Raw genomic sequence first — 19,625 nt, forward strand, 5'->3', positions numbered from 1 at the left:
CAGCTTAATGTGTGAACTGTCCAGCAATTTATTTGCCACAACTAGAAAGAGACAGAGGAGTTGTCTTCATTTTGTATCACAGCCAACATTTGTTTCATTCTCAGGTAATATTAAGAACTATAATATTTTTTGCTATGGAGAAAATGTTGGAAAGAAAATAGATATATAAATATAAGTTGGCAATGTGGTTAAGACTATTCTACAAAATCTTCAGATTCACATACAATTTGTAGAATTCTCTGAAAATGTAAATTTCATTACTGAACCATTTCTTTTGTTTAGACTCCATGTAATGGACAGCCTATTGACGAAAACTATGTGAAGACTACACTAGAAACTATTTCTGAGGAAATTTTGGAAGTGAAATCCAAATTCCATAGATTAAAAGAATCTTTGGACGTTGCCAAGGTAACAGGTGTTTTCTTTTGCTCCTTGTGTTTTAACCCTTTAGATAACAACCTGCCTGAAACTACCCCTGGATCTATGATACAAACTGCCTGTTATAAAATGACCTAAACCAAAACTTTCCATTAGAATTTTATGCTAATTTGATCTAAACAGCAGCTTAATAAGGACAGTTATTTTTAATTCTTTATTTTTACAAAACTAATTGAAACAAAGGCAGTGTATTTCAAAAGAAATATGGTAACAAAAGTGTTAAGAGAACAAATTTATGTTAAAGCTAACAAACCACTCAACTAGGTGGGCAAATATCTACTGAAACCTGATGATATTAACATACCTGAGATTGCCCTGAATCTATCATACAGATTTCATGATTTAAAGCAATCTAAATTAAAACAATCAAAATTTCTTGTTAATTTATGTTCCGAATACTAGTTTAATATGTAATATTGTATTTGTTTACGTAATAAATATAAGATTAAAAAATATCAACTTTTATTATATTCATTATATATATTGTTCAATATGTCCTTTCTTTCTGAAGATGCTACAGTTTGAATTGAAGGAGATATGACTGTTATTTCTGTTAATCTCAACAATCATGTGGTGGTTAATTTGTTTGACTCATTAGCATTTGTATAGAATATACTTGTGATATTTACTTTGTAGAAAATGTTAAGTCTGATGTGTGTACTAAATTTGATGTGTGAACCTTCCAACAATTATTTGTTATAGCTAATAGAGTAGAGAGTTGCCATTATTTTCTACATGTCAGTCACATTTTGTATCATAACAAATATTTGCTTCCTTTTCAGGATAATTTAACCCACCAAGTCAGTGCCATCAAGGCTATAGTGGCTTCCCATCATAAGCTGATGTCAGAGATCCGTACCATTCTGAAGTCAGTAGCAAAGGTAAATTAATTTCCTTTCTTCTGTGCTGTATGGATTTGCTAGATGTGTGATGTCAATAGAATTTGATGCCTTTGATGTGTAGTGGCTGCAGGAATTGGAGTCTTTGGTGTATAATGGTGATCGGTGTTGATGTTGTAGGCAAAATACTGGACAACTTATGACCACAAAGTCATAAGTTCAACTCTTATTTCCCAAAGTCTGTTTTTTAAGTTGACAACAACTTTGGGAAAGGCATAGATATAAACAGCTTTCTGGTTTTGCCATGTTTTAAAATTTCAAGTTTTGAACTTACGTAACAAAACCTGAAAGTTATTCCAGTATGCTTATGTAACAATAACAGATAGTCATACCAGTATATTCTTTGCCAAAGAGACTAACATCCTTAATGACTGCCTCTTCATCACCACCACCACCATCATGACTAGAGCCTCATTTTTTGAGGTATAGTAACGGTACTTTGTTCTGATATTTTCTTACCTGTGTGTTTAAACTCTCTGATGATCATAACTATTTCATGCTGTTTGTATTAGATGGGAGTGAGAATTTGAATTATCTAAATATGTCTTTAAAGCTTGAAGAACAAGATTATGGCACCACACCACAACCTGGTAGCATTCGAGATTACCTATCAACTTACAAGAGTTTCTCTGAGAACCTAGCCATGGCCCTCAAACTAGCTGTCAGTGAAGATGTTTGCAAGGAAGATATGAGGAACGCCGAGAAAGTGATTGACTATTTGAAAACCTTAACTGTTGGGTAAGTATGTCACTTTAGTTGAATGGATGGCTGTATCACTGTTGTAGTTTGGTGGATATGTCGCTGTTGAAGTTAGATAGATCTGTTGTTGGTGTAGTTGGGCAGGTATTTTGCTATGGTAATACCATGTGCCATAGATGCCATTAGTTGGCTTCATATACTGTAGTTAGTAGTAAATGGATATATAGGGACAGTGCTTGGGTCAGTGACTCCTTGTGGATACAATGCTGTCACTGCTAATTGGCTAAGAAAAGCCAAGTACCTGCTCCCTGAATGAATGCACTAAGAGACAGTGTTAGGAGACAAGATGTTATGCCCAGGAACATGAGACAGTACAGTCCTTTATTTTTTATTTAGTGGAGAGAACATACATAGTTATAGTTTTTGGAGATTCATTACATCTATATGGCAGATGAACACTGTCATTAGGTTGTGGACCTGATACTATTGATAATGTATTTTAAAAGGATGTGATTTTATTACACAGTGAGTAATTACTGGTGGCACAATTGTTAAAGTGTAGTGTGTGTGTATATATATATATATATATAAAAGCCAAATACGTTGGTATATCTCCAAGCTATTTTATAAAGTCACTAGACGGGTTGAAGTCTCAACTGCAAACTAACATTGGTTAATTTTAGGGCAGTTGTAGCCCTCTAAAATTTACAGTGAAGTATGTTGTTGTTCCGGGTCCTTACACATATTTTCATCTGCACACTTCACACATTCACTGACATAAAATGTTCAAACATGAAGCTGTATACACTCATTCTTTTACATGCACTCACACATCATTAAAACCAAGTTTTGATTGTTCTTAGTAATGAAATATGGCTTTATGTTTCTTTACAGAATTTATGATAACCTGATTTCCTTTGCTCCCCCACTTATCTCTGAGAAGGATTGGGATGACGAAGAAAATGGAGCAATGAATTTTGTGTCTGGTAAGTTATTAAATTACAGAGCTTTATCCACTGTATACCATATTTGCTAATGTATAAGACACAGTCTCGCACAAGATGCCCTTTTATTTTACATGGATATTCTGTGGAGAAAAAAAAACAAATTTAGTAAGTTTCATCATACCTAGTGAATGATATTTTAACATGGTTTTGGAGGGAACAATGTATATTTTTTTGCATGTAACTATAACATTGTGAAAATATACTGGGATAAATTATGAAACCATAAATTTATTATAAATCAACTATGTTACACAATTATCATATTTCAGTTTTATCCACTTTCCAATCAGATGTATAGCTGGTTATGTTTTGATCAGGAGAATTATTATACAGGATGTAAAACTTGTATTTCTGGCTGTGTTTTGTATTACTGCCATCCACTACTAGAGTGGAGCACCACTGCTATGATTTTGTTGTCATCCACTTGTTGCAAACAGTTGACAAATAGATAAAAATTTAGCATTCTTTTCAGCATGCTAGGAGAATTTTTCATTTAGATAATTAAAAAATGTTTCTTAAATGTAACAGACTCTTCAAATAACATAAGATGCATATCAAATGTGGGTTATGTATCCAATTGAAGGAGGCCAAAAGAAATGACATGACCTCTTCACGTAATTGCCAAAGCACCATAAGCAATTTCCCATGAGTTTGTACTAACAAACTGTAATTTGGCAGGTTTTCAATATTGTTCCCATAGAACTTAGACACTCATTCAGCTCTCTAACCTAAGGTATTCAGTTTCCCATCCGTAATATGGCTGCATTAGATGCAGAGCTTTTTTTTTTTTATAGAAAATGTGCATCTTATACTCTGGATAATACAATACTCCCTTTTATACCAGTTAGTACCTTTTTAGCCATCAACTAACTATTCTCTTGGCTTGGCACTCTCAACGTCGGCATGCTGAAAGGTAGATCTGGTGAAATTGTTGAGATGCTTCAACGGAGACGCGTAGATATATGCTGCATCCAGGAAGTAAGATGGAGAGGAGGTACTGCGAGGTTCCTCACAGGCAAAGAACACAGGTACAAGATTTTCTGGGCAGGGAACACTGACGGGGTCGGGGGCGTAGGAATACTTCTAGCGGAGAAATGGGTGGATAAGGTAATCGAGGTCGTTAGAGTAAGTGACAGAGTACTTAAGATTAGACTAGTGCTTCATCATAGATTAGCTACTGTCATCTCAGCCTATGCACCTCAACCGGGGCTACCAGATGGTCTGAAAGACCAATTCTATGACACCCTCTTGCAAACTACCTCGTCGACGAGTGACAGGGACCTTCTCTTTGTGGCTGGAGACTTCAATGGTTATGTCGGACGTCGTGCTGGAGGCTTCCATGGCATACATGGAGGCTATGGCTTCGGTTCCCGCAACGAGGAGGGAACCAGACTGCTGGAGTTCTGTGATGCAACCGATCTTATCGTCTGCAATACCAACTTCAGGAAACCTGCCAGTCACCTAGTCACCTACCGCTCCGGCAGACACTCTAGCCAAATCGACTACATCCTCGCCAGAAATAGGGAAAGAGGGCGGCTTATAAATGCCAAAACCTACCCTGGCGAAGAATGTACCCCACAACATAGATTAGTAGTTAGCGACTTTGGGATCAAGGCAAAATGGGTGCCCAGAATTAGACCGGCTTGGAGGAGAAGGGTGTGGAAGCTTAAAGACCCTGCAAGTGGACAGAGACTTAGAGACAAGTTACTTGAAGCATTTAACGAAATAGAAGGGATATAGCATCATACAACGTGGAAGACAATTGGAGATTTATGCGGGACAACCTGTTGAAAGCCACTGACCAGATCTGTGGGTGGTGTAAGGTCCCCTCTCGACCCAGAGTAACGTGGTGGTGGAACAAGGAGGTAGACAGGGCTATTAGACAAAAGAAACAGGCTTGGAAGGACTGGAAGAACGGTGGTAGCAGGGAATTGTACCAATGTGCCAGGTTTACTTGGCCAGAGGGGAAGCAGACAAGAAAAGATTTGCCAATGTTCTGCGCCGTGAGGACCAAAGACTCGAGGTATTTCGTGTTGCACGACAGTGTAGGAGAGAAAATAGTGATGTCGTAGGAGAGAAATGTGTTCGCATGGATGATGGTACGCTTGCACTAAATGAGGATGCAAAGAAAGAGGTCTGGAGATGCCACTACGATAGATTGCTTAATAAAGAGAATGAATAGGAGGAAGAGAGCCTGCCGTATGTTGACCCAATAGAGGGACCAGCTATCCGAGTTGATAGTACCAGGGTAGATAAAGCAATTAAGAGTATGAAGACCGGGAAAGCCCCCGGCCCATCAGGAATCACTGCAGAGATGCTCAAAATATCTGGCAGTGTTGGCTATAGCCTAGTCACCCGTATTACGAACCAGGTGATACACGAAGGAGTCATACCCAATGACTGGTGTAGCAGCATCATAGTCAACTGCTACAAAGGTAAAGGTGACGCTTTAGATACAAATAATTACAGAGGCATCAAGCTGTTAGATCAGGTTATGAAAGTTACAGAGAGGGTCATAGCCCAACTAATTAGGGAGCGAATCAATTTAGATGAGATGCAGTTTGGGTTCGTGCCAGGTAAAAGCACTACTGATGCCTTATTTCTAGTAAGACAGCTGCAGGAGAAATACCTCTCTGTACCTGGCTTTCGTTGACATGGAGAAAGCCTTTGACAGGGTCCCCCGATCCCTTATCTGGTGGTCAATGAGGAAACTTGGGATAGAAGAATGGTTAGTGAGAGCTGTGCGAGCCATGTACAGAGATGCTGCCAGTAAGGTGAGGGTTGGAAATGCGTACAGCAATGAATTCCGGGTAGAGGTAGGGGTCCACCAAGGTTCCGTCCTCAGCCCCCTCTTATTTATCATAGTCCTCCAGGCAATCACAGAGGAGTTCAAGACAGGTTGCCCCTGGGAGCTCCTCTATGCTGATGACCTTGCCCTAATTGCGGAGTCACTATCAGAACTAGAGGAGAAGTTTCAGGTGTGGAAGCAAGGTCTAGAATTGAAGGGCCTTAGAGTCAACCTAGCTAAAACCAAAATCCTAATAAGTAGGAAGGTAGATAAAACACAAACCCCTTCAGGTAGATGGCCCTGCTCAGTATGTAGAAAAGGAGTAGGTAGTAACTCTATAAGATGTACCCGGTGCAAGCTATGGACACATAAGAGGTGCAGCAACATCAAAGGCAGGTTAACTAGCAAGTTAGTTTTTGTTTGTGGCAGATGTTCAGGTGCAATAAAGACTGTAAACAAACAGGAAACAACTTCTATCTCATTCCAGGGTGAAAAACTAGAGGTAGTCGATAGCTTCCGCTATCTGGGCGACCAAGTTAGTAGTGGGGGTGGGTGCGCTGAAAGTGTAGCTGCTAGAATAAGAATAGCCTGGGCAAAGTTTAGAGAGCTCTTAACCCTGCTGGCGACAAAGGGACTCTCACTCAGAGTAAAAGGCAGACTGTATGACGCATGTGTACGAACAGCCATGCTACATGGCAGTGAAACATGGGCTGTAACTGCTGAGGACATACGTAAGCTCGCAAGGAATGAAGCCAGTATGCTCCGTTGGATGTGTAATGTCAATGTGAATACCCGTCAGAGTGTAAGTATCTTGAGAGAAAAGCTGAACATTAGAAGCATCAGTTGTGGTGTGCAAGAGAGACGATTGCGCTGGTATGGACATGTGGTGAGAATGGATGAGGATAGCTGCGTGAAAAAGTGCCATACCCTAACAGTTGAGGGAACCCGTGGAAGAGGTAGGCCCAGGAAGACCTGGGCTGAGGTGGTGAGGCAAGACCTTCGTACATCGGGCCTCACCGAGGCGATGACTACTGACCGAGACCTTTGGAAATGTGCTGTGCGTGAGAAGACCCGGCAAGCCAAGTAAAATCGTTGCCAGTACCGCCTGACTGGCTTCCGTAGGATTTTCGAGCGAGATCGTTGCCAGTGCCCCTGGACTGGCTTGTGCGGGTGGCACATAAAAGACACCATTTCGAGCGTGGCCGTTGCCAGTATCGCCTGACTGGCCTTCGTGCAAGTGACACGTAAAAGCACCTACTACACTCTCTGAGTGGTTGGCGTTAGGAAGGGCATCCAGCTGTAGAAACTCTGCCAAATTTAGATTGGAGCCTGGTGTTGCCATCCGGTTTCACCAGTCCTCAGTCAAGTCATCCAACCCATGCTAGCATGGAAAGCGGACGTTAAACGATGATGATGATGTTATCATGTTACCAATACTGATTCCAGTCAAACAATGCTCCTTTTGTCTGTCACATGTTAACCTAACTTCAATGCCAATCAAACAACCATTATTTGTCCGATACACATGCATACCTTATGCTTCTCTTCTTTTTTTTTTTCTCTTTCACTTTCCTCATCCCCCTCTCTATCTCATTTACTTTCCTTCTTTTTTACTCCTTGCATTAACCCCCTGCCACCCACCAGGCCACTAATCACACCTATTTTATGTTTCAGCCCTGAAGAAACCATTGGACAAAGAGCCTTGTCTGCTGAAAAAGATGACCCCTCTTGGGAGAGAGTTGTTTACTGGAACTCCTCCAGGTACTCCTCAATCAGGAGTAGCAATTAAATCAAGTAGAATACATTTTATTTATTCTTTTCTTTTCTTCATTTATTTGGATGTGACTAAAACAGATAATGGTTGAAGTGAGGTAGAGATGGTTGGGGATAAAGGTGGTGTAGAATTGGTGGCAGTGAAGTGGAGGAGGTTGTGGTGTAGAGATGGTGGCAGTGAAGTGGAGGAGGTTGTGGTGTAGAGATGGTGGGGGTAAGCTTGTATAGTAAACTCAGTCAAGTGTAAACAATGTCCAGTCATACAGTCCATCTGGCTACATGTCACTATTACAGCCACATTGTAAAATTTGGTTGCATTTACATGTCACATGGTCTGACAAGGACTCGGGCACAAATGGATGGTTAAGAAGTTTGCTTTGCAATTTTGAAGTCACAGGTTCAATCCCAGTGCAAGCATTTGGGAAAAGTGTTACCATCCATAGTGTTAGATAGACTCAAGCTTCATTGGTGAAAATGGGCTGATGTAAATTTTGTGGAAATTTGTAGGATTTGTACCTGTAATTCAAAATTGTCAGCCTTAGCGTAGACCATCATGTACATTTTACTGGAGGATTATGTTAAGGATAGAGATAACTGAAATGCACAGCCACTTACATTATGATGTAATTACTAAACAGTTTCATTGTTTAATAATTAAAATACTCATTGTTGGAACTGGCAAATAATCTAATTAGGTTTACTTTACTAATGACTAATCATTGTCCTAAGTATAATAATGGATTGATCACTGTCCTGAATATGAATGGCCACTGTCCTAAATATAAACTCATTGGATAAGTTGAAATTAATTAGTGATTCATTTGTTCATCTGTGAAAATTTGTTTTTATTCTTTTAGATATTGGCAGTGTCAAAAAAATAGAAAAAGTGTCCAGGGATCCACGTACTGGTAAAGGTAGGTTTTACTTCAATGTTTGTCTCAAAGTAGCATAAGCAGTTATTTGTTGGTGTCACATCAATCAACTCCACTTTAACATCATTATGTTTGATGAACAAACCATGTGATTAACATTTCTTGCTCTTATCCATTTTAAGAAATTATTTGTTTTTTTTAAGGTCTGAGACTTTACAATGTATAACATGTGGTCTTTATTTTTAACATGGTAAAAAGTTTGTAAAAAGTAGATTTGGCTGCAATATTGGCCAGAGGTTCAGTTTCTGTTTGAAAAGTATTTGTACAAAGAAAACTTTATGCTAAAACACACCCTTGGTCATCACATACCCCTTACTTTGATTCCAGCCAAACAACTTGTTTTTATCTTTCACACACACACACCTTCCTTCTTTCTCTATCTTTTCTACTCCTCCCTTAATTCTGCCACTGTTAACTTCCAGATAGTCATGAAGACTCATAGACAATGTGCTGTGCTCTTTAGCAAGAGTTGTTTTTTTTCTTTTATGGTAATTACCTCAGTTTGCCTGACTGACTACAAGTGCTACTCTCATGCAAGGAGTAATCTAAGAAAGGAAGTGCATCCAGCATTGCCTCTGTAATAATTTCTATGAAAATATTTAAGCTATCAGTTGTTGGGCAATGTCTTCTGTTAGCCTTTCTGTCTGTCTATCTCATCCAAGTCTTAACCTACAAGTGTCTCCCTCACATTTTCTTGCTATTCATATTATGGTTCTCTCCCAGAGACTCCACATCAAATATTACATGCAGCCTTTCATCTGAACGCCCACCACCCATGTGATCCTACAATACCCCAACTTCTTATCAATGTTTCACTTTTATCATATCAATTTCATTCACCTTTTCCATTGTTTAAATCATATTGGATCCCCTGTTTCCAGTAATGCTTTGATGCTATGAAAGTGAGTATTTGCAATTGACATGGTCAAAATGCATCAGGCAATTTTTGCTAGCCACTGCTGGGACGATTTTGTGTCACTTTTTAATACGTATTGCATTTGTTTAGTGCATCATCATCTGCATCATCATCATCATTTAACGTCTGTTTTCCATGCTGGCATGGGTCGGACAGTTTGACAGCAGCTGGCCTGGCAGAAGACTGCACCTGTTTTGGCATGGTTTTTATAGCTGGATGCTCTTCCAAATACCAACTACCTTACAGAGAGGACTTATCCTTTCAGGATAAATAAAATAAAGAAAATTAAGTACTGGGGTCAATATAACTGACTGTTCCCCTCCTGCCAAATTAATGGTCCTGAAATTATATTAGAAACGTTTATCTTGAACAAAACATGTAGAAAAAGACATAGATTTCAGAAACAGTGTTATATCTATAAGAAATTTTATTTTGGATAAAAACTGCAATATCGATACACAGATCATCATCATCATCATCATTTAAGCAGCCATTTTCAATTCTGGCATGGTTTAGACAGTTTGACTAGAACTGGTAAGCCAGAGAGCTGTACCAGGCTCCACTCTATTTTGGCTTGATTCCTACAGCTGGATGCCCTTCTTAATGCCAACCATGCCATAGAATGTATCAGGTGCCTTTTACGTGTCACCACTACAGGTACCTTTTAGTTGTCACTGACATGGATGCCTTTCACAGGTGACTAGCACTGGCCGTGACTGCGATTTCACTTAGCTTGACACATCTTTTCAAACACAGCAAATCACCAAAAAGCTCTGTCACTTATCATTGGATGAGTATCTAGCTACGAGGTTTATCTGTTTGCTGGGTGTCAAAAGAAATTTCTAGAGCAGAGCCCACCCCCCACCCCCACCCCCATTGCTTGTGCAGTCACTGCATTATGGATTACACTACACATCACCTGCTACACCCTCACATTAAATTAGATTTGGTAGATCTATTTCCATTATTTTATGGTTGTTTTTTTATATCTTGCCACATGCTGTTGTCCCATATCATCTTCATAAGATTTAATCTTCTGCAATCAGTTTTCACTTCTTCCCATACCCTCTCCTATTTGGATTACCCACACTTTAACACAACTGTCATCCTCTTATTTCCAGTTTTTTTTCTATCAGCTCACTTGTGTTCTGTCATTCATGTCCACTAATATCAGACATCTAACAGAGCATGCATACCTTATCTCTTTATAGCATTTTCATGTCCTCCACATTCAGTGCTGATATGTTGTTACTATGCAATGTTGCACTTCTTACATAATCTTTCCGTCTCTTAAGAGAATTCTTACCAGCAGAGATAATAGTTCTCATGAATTTTTTCCATCCTGTTCTTACTTTGGCTATAATTGTTTTGGAACACCCCCAAGCACAGCTAATTAGATTGCTTAGTTGACAGAACTTATCAAGGGAATATTTAAAATAATTCATGTTACAGGAGCTATAGCTGCATAAAGAGCATATCTGCTGTTTATGCAATATCTCTGTCAGCCAGCTTGTTTTCCCACTGCATCTCTTGTGCACCCACACATTGGCAATATCCTGACATACCTACATATTCCTTTCCTGCATATTGAGCAGGATCACTCTCCAAAAGGTAATAGTCGTGTCTTATTTCCTTCTATGTTTGAAATTTCTCTAACTTTTTGGCCAATTCAACTGCAAGAACTAAGACATCAGTATAGAGTTCTCATGGACAGCCAGTCTTAAACTTTTGTTATACTCTGGAGACCTATAACAAACAGGAGGGAGTTGAGAAACAAGCTCTGGTGAGCTTCCCTGCAGTCTGAATTTGTTCAACTTGTTACCAGTTCTCACCTTGCTGACAGCATTTTATTTCATGGCTTGCATTGTTCTCATAAACCATTCATCTACACTAAGTTTTCTCATGAACCACTAGATTACAGAGTGGTATTCTGTCAAAGAATTTCAGTCTTGCACATTAAGAACTAGAAAGAGGGCATTTGCAGTAACTTGTCCTAGCACAAACCCAAACTGCATCTCATCTAAACTGATTTTCTTAATTAGTTGCATTAGTTCACTGTCTCTGGAGTTGCCATCTTTCAAAAGCATCTCTTTTTCTCTTGTTGAGGATGATACTGCCACACCAATCACTGGGATGACCCTTTCCTCTATTACCTGATTCACTCTATGTAAATGACTGGCAAATTCTACTTCCTTGGATATTTTCAGTGTCTCAGTGATCATCCCTAATGGATCAGCTAGTCTCTCTGTCAGGTCTACTTAGAACAGTTCCTCTTTCCCATACATTCTTTTTGTTCCACAACCTCTTAGCAATTCCAGGCCTTTATTTTTTGTGTCAGTAAGGATGTATAAGCTGTTATTATTACATATACAGTACCACTAAGGCATTTTGATTCATAGTAGCACAACCATTTGAAATGTGGAACACTTTTCCCCTTCTCTAGTGGTTTCTTAATATTCTTCCTTGCTTCCTACTTTGTCCCATTCTTTTCAGAGGTCTTTCTTTTAATACAGTGTATATATATATATATATATATATATATGTGTGTGTGTGTGTGAAGAAATAACAAATTAAATGAACAAATTGAAATTTTCACTGTAAAATTACATTAGATATTACAAGAGTAGCAAGTGGTAAATGTGATAATGTATGTAAAGTTTTATCTCTGTCAATATATATTTTCATATATATACCCACACACTCATGCAACATTTACCTTTATCTTTCTAGCAATCCAAGAACGCAATTCCTACGCTGTAAGCGTATGGCGGAGAGTGAAAATGAAGCTGGATGGACGTGATCCTGATGCTAATAAACGTCTGACTGCTCAGGAACAGGTAACAATAGCTTACTCAAAGTTATAGTTTCTAAGATTTAAAAGAAACTGTTTAAAGAAGGCAGTTGTGTGTAACTGTGACTGATTAAACTGTACAGTAGAGAGATGTGCATGGGTAGTAAAGGAAGGTAGATGGGTTGTAGACCAATTTAAGGTTAAAACAGGGTCTGGGTTTAAATTTGGTAAAATAATAAGTACCTGATGGAAGTAGAACCCAGACTGCCTGGTAAGCAACCCAGTTTATTTATCTATTATACTGCATGTTCTTTGATTATTCCTTCCAATATATCTTTGTTGTTTGACATATGTCAAACTACCCTCACCCCCACTCCACACACTTGACATTCATCACAAATTTGTTTCCTTTTGGTATAATTTTGCTCTGTTCTGCCTGGCCTAAATCATCTCTCATTGACTATGAAAACAGGCCAAGATCCTTAAAGAATAGTTATCAAGATCTTTGTTGTTGCTTAGTAGTGATCGAGCAGGCTTACAATCAAAGGCATACCAGCCATGACCTTTCCATTTTATTTTTCAGGAACAGTAAGGGTGCATGCTTGGCTGTGTTTAAGAAATTTGCTTCCCCAACCACATGGTTTCAGGTTCAGTCTCACTGCTTGGCACTTTACGCAAGTGTCTTCTATAGTTTCAGGTCAACTAAAGCCTTGAGAGTGGATTTGGTTGACAGAATATGAAAGAAACCTGTCGTGTGTGTGTGTGTGTGTTAGTTGCAAATGAGTCACTGTCATACAAGTGATATCTTACATTTCTAATATTCCATGAAAACATGTCTGGCCATGGGGAAATACCACCATACTTGGCAACAGGAAGAACATCCAGCCTTAGAATTCCATCTGACCCATGCAAGCATGGAAAAATAGGCATTAAAACAATGACAATGATGGTTACATATGAGACTACTTTCTGTCCTCCTGCTTTTAAGGTAGAAGAATGTGATTCAGTGAGATTTCCAACAAGTTGAACAACCACCTAGAAGCTTTCTTAGTTTATCAATGGTCTTAGTTTCCTGAAATGTGTAAGGACATAAGGACAAGTCAACCTGGTAGAACCAATTTATTCCTAGATTAGTAACTGTTCAAATTCCTGGACTATAAAGAACAAAAGAATCATAGATTTAACATGTCTAATCCTTTAGCATTCAGATTATTCTATCAAACTTGATACTTATTTGTTCCTAATGTCAACCACTTTCCAGCATATACTGGGTGCTTCTTTTTCATGTCAAAGGCACTTGTGTGAGATTGCCTTCAAGAGGTGGCTTTGTTAGAAGAGCAGGATTAAAAGTATCTAAGGAGCCAGAGCAGAAGAGGTTTCTGGCTGTAGAGGGTCCACATAGCTAATCACAATTTAGAAGAGAGTGGGAGATGATCAATGTTGGAGCTGGGAAGAAGTAAAAAGTGTCAATGAGGTATTTTGTGTGGACCCTCGAGGTATAAGGTAAGTAGGAAATGTAGAGAGTCCTTTCTGATAAATGTGACCTCATGCTACTGTTAGAAACCATTGTTGTACAAGGCAGAAACAGTAAAGCAATGAAATGAACTAAATGCCAATATTTTATCTTATTCCTTTCTGCATCTTGCTAAGTTTGAGCTCATTTCTACTTATTTTGTTGAACCGACTAGTTTTATGGCAATGTAGACATACAGTTGTGATTTGTGCTAAAATATTTGAAAAACATTTTGCTTATTTACATTCCTTAAAAAAAAAAACACTTCAATCTTATCAGGTTATAACAGTGGTTCTCAACCAGGGTTCATTTAAGATTTTGTTGTTAAAATTTTATGTTCAATAAATTGGTTATACTTCTACAATACACAAAATAGTTTAACAATTTTTTATGCAATAATTATAAAAATAGGGTTTTTTAAACATCGAATGGCTAGGGGTTCAATATAGTAAAATAGAAATCAAAGGATTCCATAGGTAAAAAAAAAATGATTGAGGTAAAACGTACTACAAATGAATTGCCAATTGTCTAAATGTATGAATGCCTATTATAAGATAAATGTATGAATGAGGACAGTTGCATCATCAAGAAGTGCCAATCTCTAATTGTAGAGGGGAGATGAAGTGGTAAGAAAGGATCTACAAACATTGGGACTCAGAGATGACTGGACCAAGACTCCTGGCTGTGCTTGAAAAAAACATGTCAAGCTAAGTAAAAGTGTGGTTGCCCTTGCAACCCTCTCCAGCTGAACATCCCTATCTTGTGGGCCCGTAAGTGCTGGTGCTGCATAAAATGCACCCAGTACTCTGTAAAATGGTTGGTGTTGGGAAGAGCATCCAGCCTTGGAAACTATGCCAAAACACTCCTTCAGCTCCTGTCAAACTGTCCAACCCATGCCAGCATGGAAAACAGGCAATAAATGATGTAGAATTGACAACCTTACGTTAATAACAGAAAGGAATTGAAATCATTGTAAACTTGATTTATATAAAATTACCTTCTTTCCCAGCGTATCAAAATTATTTTAGTCAAGTCTATTCTTTAAACTTGGTTGGAGTTGCAGGAAAGGCTAGATAATAGGGGAGCACAATGTGATGTACATGTCTCAAAGTTGGTTCCCACAAAGAATCAAAAGTACCTTACTATTTGGAAATGCAATTAAATTAGCTTTTCATTAACTATACCTTGTAGTGCTCCAACTTAATGGCTGACAATAATTGAAATAAGTTATAATGCCTCATCCCACCAAACAAGAGATTTTTAAATTAGGTTGGATGAAGGCAATTCATTGGTATAGAAGTGGCATTTTGTAGCCTCCAGTCAACCAAAGCCTTGTGACTGGATTTGACAGATGGAAAGTGAAATAGCCTATTGTGTTTATATGTATTTATTATATTCACAAATGTCACAATCATGCTAAAGCTTTCACTTCTAATATCCTGTGAAAACAGATTTAATCAAAGGAAAATATTACCTTAGAAACAGGTGAGGGTTGGCAACAAGGGCATCTAACTGTAGGAAATCTGCCTCAATAAATTTTGTCTAACTTATGCAGCCATGGAAAAGTGGATGTTAAAATTATTATGATTGAAAATATTTGTTGTGAATATAACCAGAGTGCTTTTAAAAGCATAAATTATTTGGCAATGATTTAACTGTAAGGTTGGTGATTCTTATGAACTCATTATCATTACAGGTGGATTTTGTTCTGAAGGAAGCAACCAATTTGGACAACTTAGCTGTCTTATATGAAGGCTGGACACCCTGGGTTTGAACTTGGAACTTCACGCATTGCCTCTATTTGATTTCAACTCATCGAAGCAGTATCCTCAAGTGTCCTGAATCCCACCGCATCAGTGTACTGCCGTAACAGTGTGACTTCCACTGTAAGCATCAGCAGAGTACCTACCAACACCACGTGTGTGTATGTGTGTCTGAGAGTGTGTGCAAAGTACGTACCACTGAATGCAGAAGCGGCATTGGGTTTAAGAGAGACACTACTCCCTCTGATGAAGAAAGATTATGCTAATGCATGACAGCTATAGACTCACCAAATTGGTCTATGGCCTTCTTGTGATGCTGCATGCCCTATTACGAAGTCTCATCACGTGTAACCATCAGAAATAGAAAAATATAAAACAAAAATGGCAAGAGCAAACCCATCCCAAGAAAGCAGGCCCGGCCGAAGGGCCTCTTAATATAAAGTCATTTGCTTTTGAGTAATGAAGCTGATCAACATGCTAAATTTGTGAGGAGTACCTAGCCCAACTAGTACTACACCTCAAAAAAGCTACTAGCAGCTAAGTGCTGCATATCTATGAAGACTAAATAAATAAATAAAAAACTTTAAATCTATGAATTTGAAGACCTTAGAAATTTTCAGTACAGTTTGCACATATTTTAGATTTTACTTTCTTTCCTCCTGCTAGTTTCACTGTTAACCATGATCCCTTACATTTCCTTTAAGCAGGTGTCAGCCTGCCTCTTCACTCTTAGTGCTTCTTCTGTAAAGAGAGGCATAGAATGTTTGGTTTGGAAATCTCCGAACAGTTTTATATCTTACATTTTACTTGATTTTCTTCAACCCACCAACAGTTTTAGTGGGCATTTTACTTACTTTTATCAATATTTGCCTAAACTTCCACACATTGCTGTTTCTTTTTTTTTTTAACACTCACTTTGTAACTTTAGTTATTGAGCCAATAAAAATTTTAATAAAATTACAGGTTTTTATCCTATTAAAATGATTTCCAGCTAGATTTCTTGAACATAATTGGAATTTAAAAAACACAAAATACCCCTTAAATAAATCTGTCAGAATATGCGAGGGGTTAGAAACCATATCCAGGCCTCAACGTGCAAAGAGAAAGAAGTGAAAAAAAAAACTGAGTTCTGTAAAACATTTTTATTATGAGAAGCAGTAGTGTTGCTGCAGAATAAAGTCCAGCCGGAAATGGGAAGTGATTACTACTTCATGATGATCTGATGTTGGATGACTGTACATAGACTTAAGGTTTCGTCAGGGTGCTATGACTCCAATCTGGAAGAAAAAAATTACAAGAAACAAGATTAAGTAGGGAAAAGAACCAAGCAAAGCACTAATTTTTTAATCTCTCACACTCTTAAATGTTTGTAAAAATTTAACTTGCATTTAAAATTAATTTAAGCATTTAACATGAAGAAAAAAATTCACTTTTTTTTTGGATGAGGCACTAACAGAAAGGAATGTATATGAACCCTAGTATGTTACTGGTACATAATATATTGACCCACACCACCTGCTAGAATTTTAAAAACTTAGTGCCTTAGTGTTGAAAGTATAAAATCCAGTTCTATCTCAGCCATGACCACCAGTCTTAACATCATTTCATATTTAATATGTTGGTGGGTGGAGACTGAAGATTGGACAGGTATTCAACAATGTTCAGAATTAATAGAAACCACCCATGTGTCTGAAACAAACTTCCAAACAAATGGAATTGCTGAATTTGTACAGACAGTTAGTTGAGTGTCTAGGCAGGGACAAGAATTTGCAACAGCATTACTTCACATTCACACAGCATCATGTGTGTCTGTAACAGCACAAAGAGCTAACCATTTGGTGCAGTTGATTTGGAGCCAAACAAAGAAGAAAAAGCAAATACAAAGAAAGTCATTGTAGTGGGAAAGGGGTTTTTTTATGTTTTAGAAAGGGAGGGGATAAATGCATTTAAGCAATGAAAGTTAAAGAAAAACTGAAAAGCCAACCAAATTTCACTTTTAAGTTAAAATGTATAAAAAAAATAAATTTCAAGTTGTGCCAGGCCTACATTAGGTTTCTGACACTGGCACTGGAAACAACACCCAGGCATGCCAGCAGCAGCAGCAGAATTACACAATACCAACTGTCTTGGGGGCTCAGAAGTCAACTGTGCCGCAAACCCCTGTTTACTACATTTTGTTTTCATTTGTCCCACAACTATCCAATTCAAAACAGGAGGAAAAGAATAGAGCAGCACTGAGTGGAAGATGGAGAGATAGAAGAAATGGAAAAAGTTACAATATAGATATATATTTTCAATTTCAAGCCTGTAACCTAAGCTAGATGCCAAGACAAGGAGGGCTGTAGACAATAGGACAAAAAGGAAGTTATTTCCTTCTTTCAACAAAATAAGAGGGGGGGAAAAAAAAAAAAACAAACTGGTGGATAGAAGAGGAAACTCATGCAAATTTTCCCCAGGTTAAAAATGTGTTAGGTAATAGGTAAAATACACATGATCCACTACACAATTTAATATGACCCCAGTCTTGAAGAGCCATTCCAGAGACGAGAACTGAGGGGGAAAAGAATTGGAAAGTAAAAAAAAAAAAAGACAAAAGGAGTCAAGAAATGGCCAAAAACAATATTCATTATTCAAGACATACACAGACACACAAGACATACATATAAAACTAAATGAGTTTCTGTTATTTAATAAACTAACCTACTCACTGAAGTAGAAATAAGTGGCTGTGTATATACCACAGACACACATACCCTTCAAGTAGTTCTCAGACTGGGTGAAAAAGTTTGGACCTTTAAATCAAAGATGCAATCCATCCAAAGGTACAGTCTACCCAATTTCATTCACAAGGTAGGTCATCAAAGGCGTAAGTAATATAGGCCCAAAATGCCTTGCAGTGGAATCAAACAAGGAACCTGCTGATTTCAGGACTTATTAAAAATTAAAAATTCAGTCATGTGTCCACACATGATTCATTGAAAGGGCATAAATGAATACAGCTTGCTACCATCCATATGGCAGGAGCTGCCACAATCAAGTAGAAGAAAACGACAGACTGTCTTCATGATTTTGTACATACGTATATATATATATGTACATAAATATATATGTACATAAATATATATATATATCTATACACAAAAATATATATATATATCTATACACAAAAATATATATATATATATACACAAAAATATATATATATATATACAAACAAATATATATATATATACACAAAAATATATATATATATATATATATATACCCAAAAATATATATACATATATACACATTACATATATACACACATATATACACATTACATATATATACACATTACATATATATATACACACATATATATATATATATATATATACACACATATATACATACATACATATACATACATCTTTTGTGGATCTTATAAGGTCTTTTGAGGCCTCCATTAGAGTTGCAAACCTTCTGGCATATACTGCATTCAAAGGTGTGCATTGACATATAGTCAGGATAGTTGGCAGAAGTTCGTTTTCCATCGGTTCAGAAATGAGATTTCAGCCCAGTGAAAGAAAGGTATGGGCTGTTACAAACTGTACACACAAAAAGGTCATTGTCATTCACCTTCTTGATCGTAACATTTTTCCATAGATCTCTCTTGAGACTTGCATGTTTTATCCAGGACTCTCTAAATACTTTCAATCCACACTATCGTTCACCATCCGACAGATCTGATGCAAGGGTTTCTATGCCTTCTGAATCCATTCCAAGTGACTTCATAGTACTCCCTATGCCATCCTTAAAACTTCTTTTAGGTTTACGCTGATCGTGTCTCTTCTCTCGAAACTCAGCATACAAGATACATACATACGTATATATATATATATATATATATATATATATATATATATATATATATACATACATATATATATACATACATACATAGATGCATACATATATATATATATATATACATAGATGCATATATATATATATATATATATACATAGATGCATATATATATATATATATATATACACATAGATGCATATATATATATATATATATATATATACATAGATGCATATATATATATATATATATAT

General features: G+C 37.4%; 2 protein-coding genes across 8 annotated transcripts in view; one reads left to right on the forward strand and one right to left on the reverse strand.

Annotated features, from left to right (window-relative positions):
- LOC106882826 (serine/threonine-protein kinase SMG1) overlaps window positions 1–16,476 on the forward strand; it is a 182,020-nt gene extending 165,544 nt beyond the window's left edge. For both annotated transcript variants that reach the window (XM_089355110.1, XM_089355109.1), the window contains 8 exons: window positions 283–408; window positions 1,221–1,319; window positions 1,891–2,075; window positions 2,931–3,022; window positions 7,506–7,625; window positions 8,462–8,518; window positions 12,183–12,289; window positions 15,453–16,476. In XM_089355110.1, the coding sequence (XP_089211236.1) occupies window positions 283–408; window positions 1,221–1,319; window positions 1,891–2,075; window positions 2,931–3,022; window positions 7,506–7,625; window positions 8,462–8,518; window positions 12,183–12,289; window positions 15,453–15,530 (864 nt within the window). In that variant the 3' untranslated portion in view covers window positions 15,531–16,476. The remainder of the gene's footprint in view (window positions 1–282; window positions 409–1,220; window positions 1,320–1,890; window positions 2,076–2,930; window positions 3,023–7,505; window positions 7,626–8,461; window positions 8,519–12,182; window positions 12,290–15,452) is intronic.
- A 170-nt stretch (window positions 16,477–16,646) lies between these two features.
- LOC106881268 (heterogeneous nuclear ribonucleoprotein A/B) overlaps window positions 16,647–19,625 on the reverse strand; it is a 34,202-nt gene continuing 31,223 nt past the window's right edge. For all 6 annotated transcript variants that reach the window (XM_089355112.1, XM_089355111.1, XM_052969579.2 and 3 more), the window contains one exon: window positions 16,647–16,796. In XM_089355112.1, coding sequence (XP_089211238.1) covers window positions 16,765–16,796 — 32 coding nt within the window. In that variant the 3' untranslated portion in view covers window positions 16,647–16,764. The remainder of the gene's footprint in view (window positions 16,797–19,625) is intronic.

Source organism: Octopus bimaculoides, chromosome 7 (genome assembly GCF_046866305.1).
Source record: "Octopus bimaculoides isolate indiv1 chromosome 7, ASM4686630v1, whole genome shotgun sequence".
In the NCBI taxonomy this organism is placed as follows: domain Eukaryota; kingdom Metazoa; phylum Mollusca; class Cephalopoda; order Octopoda; family Octopodidae; genus Octopus; species Octopus bimaculoides.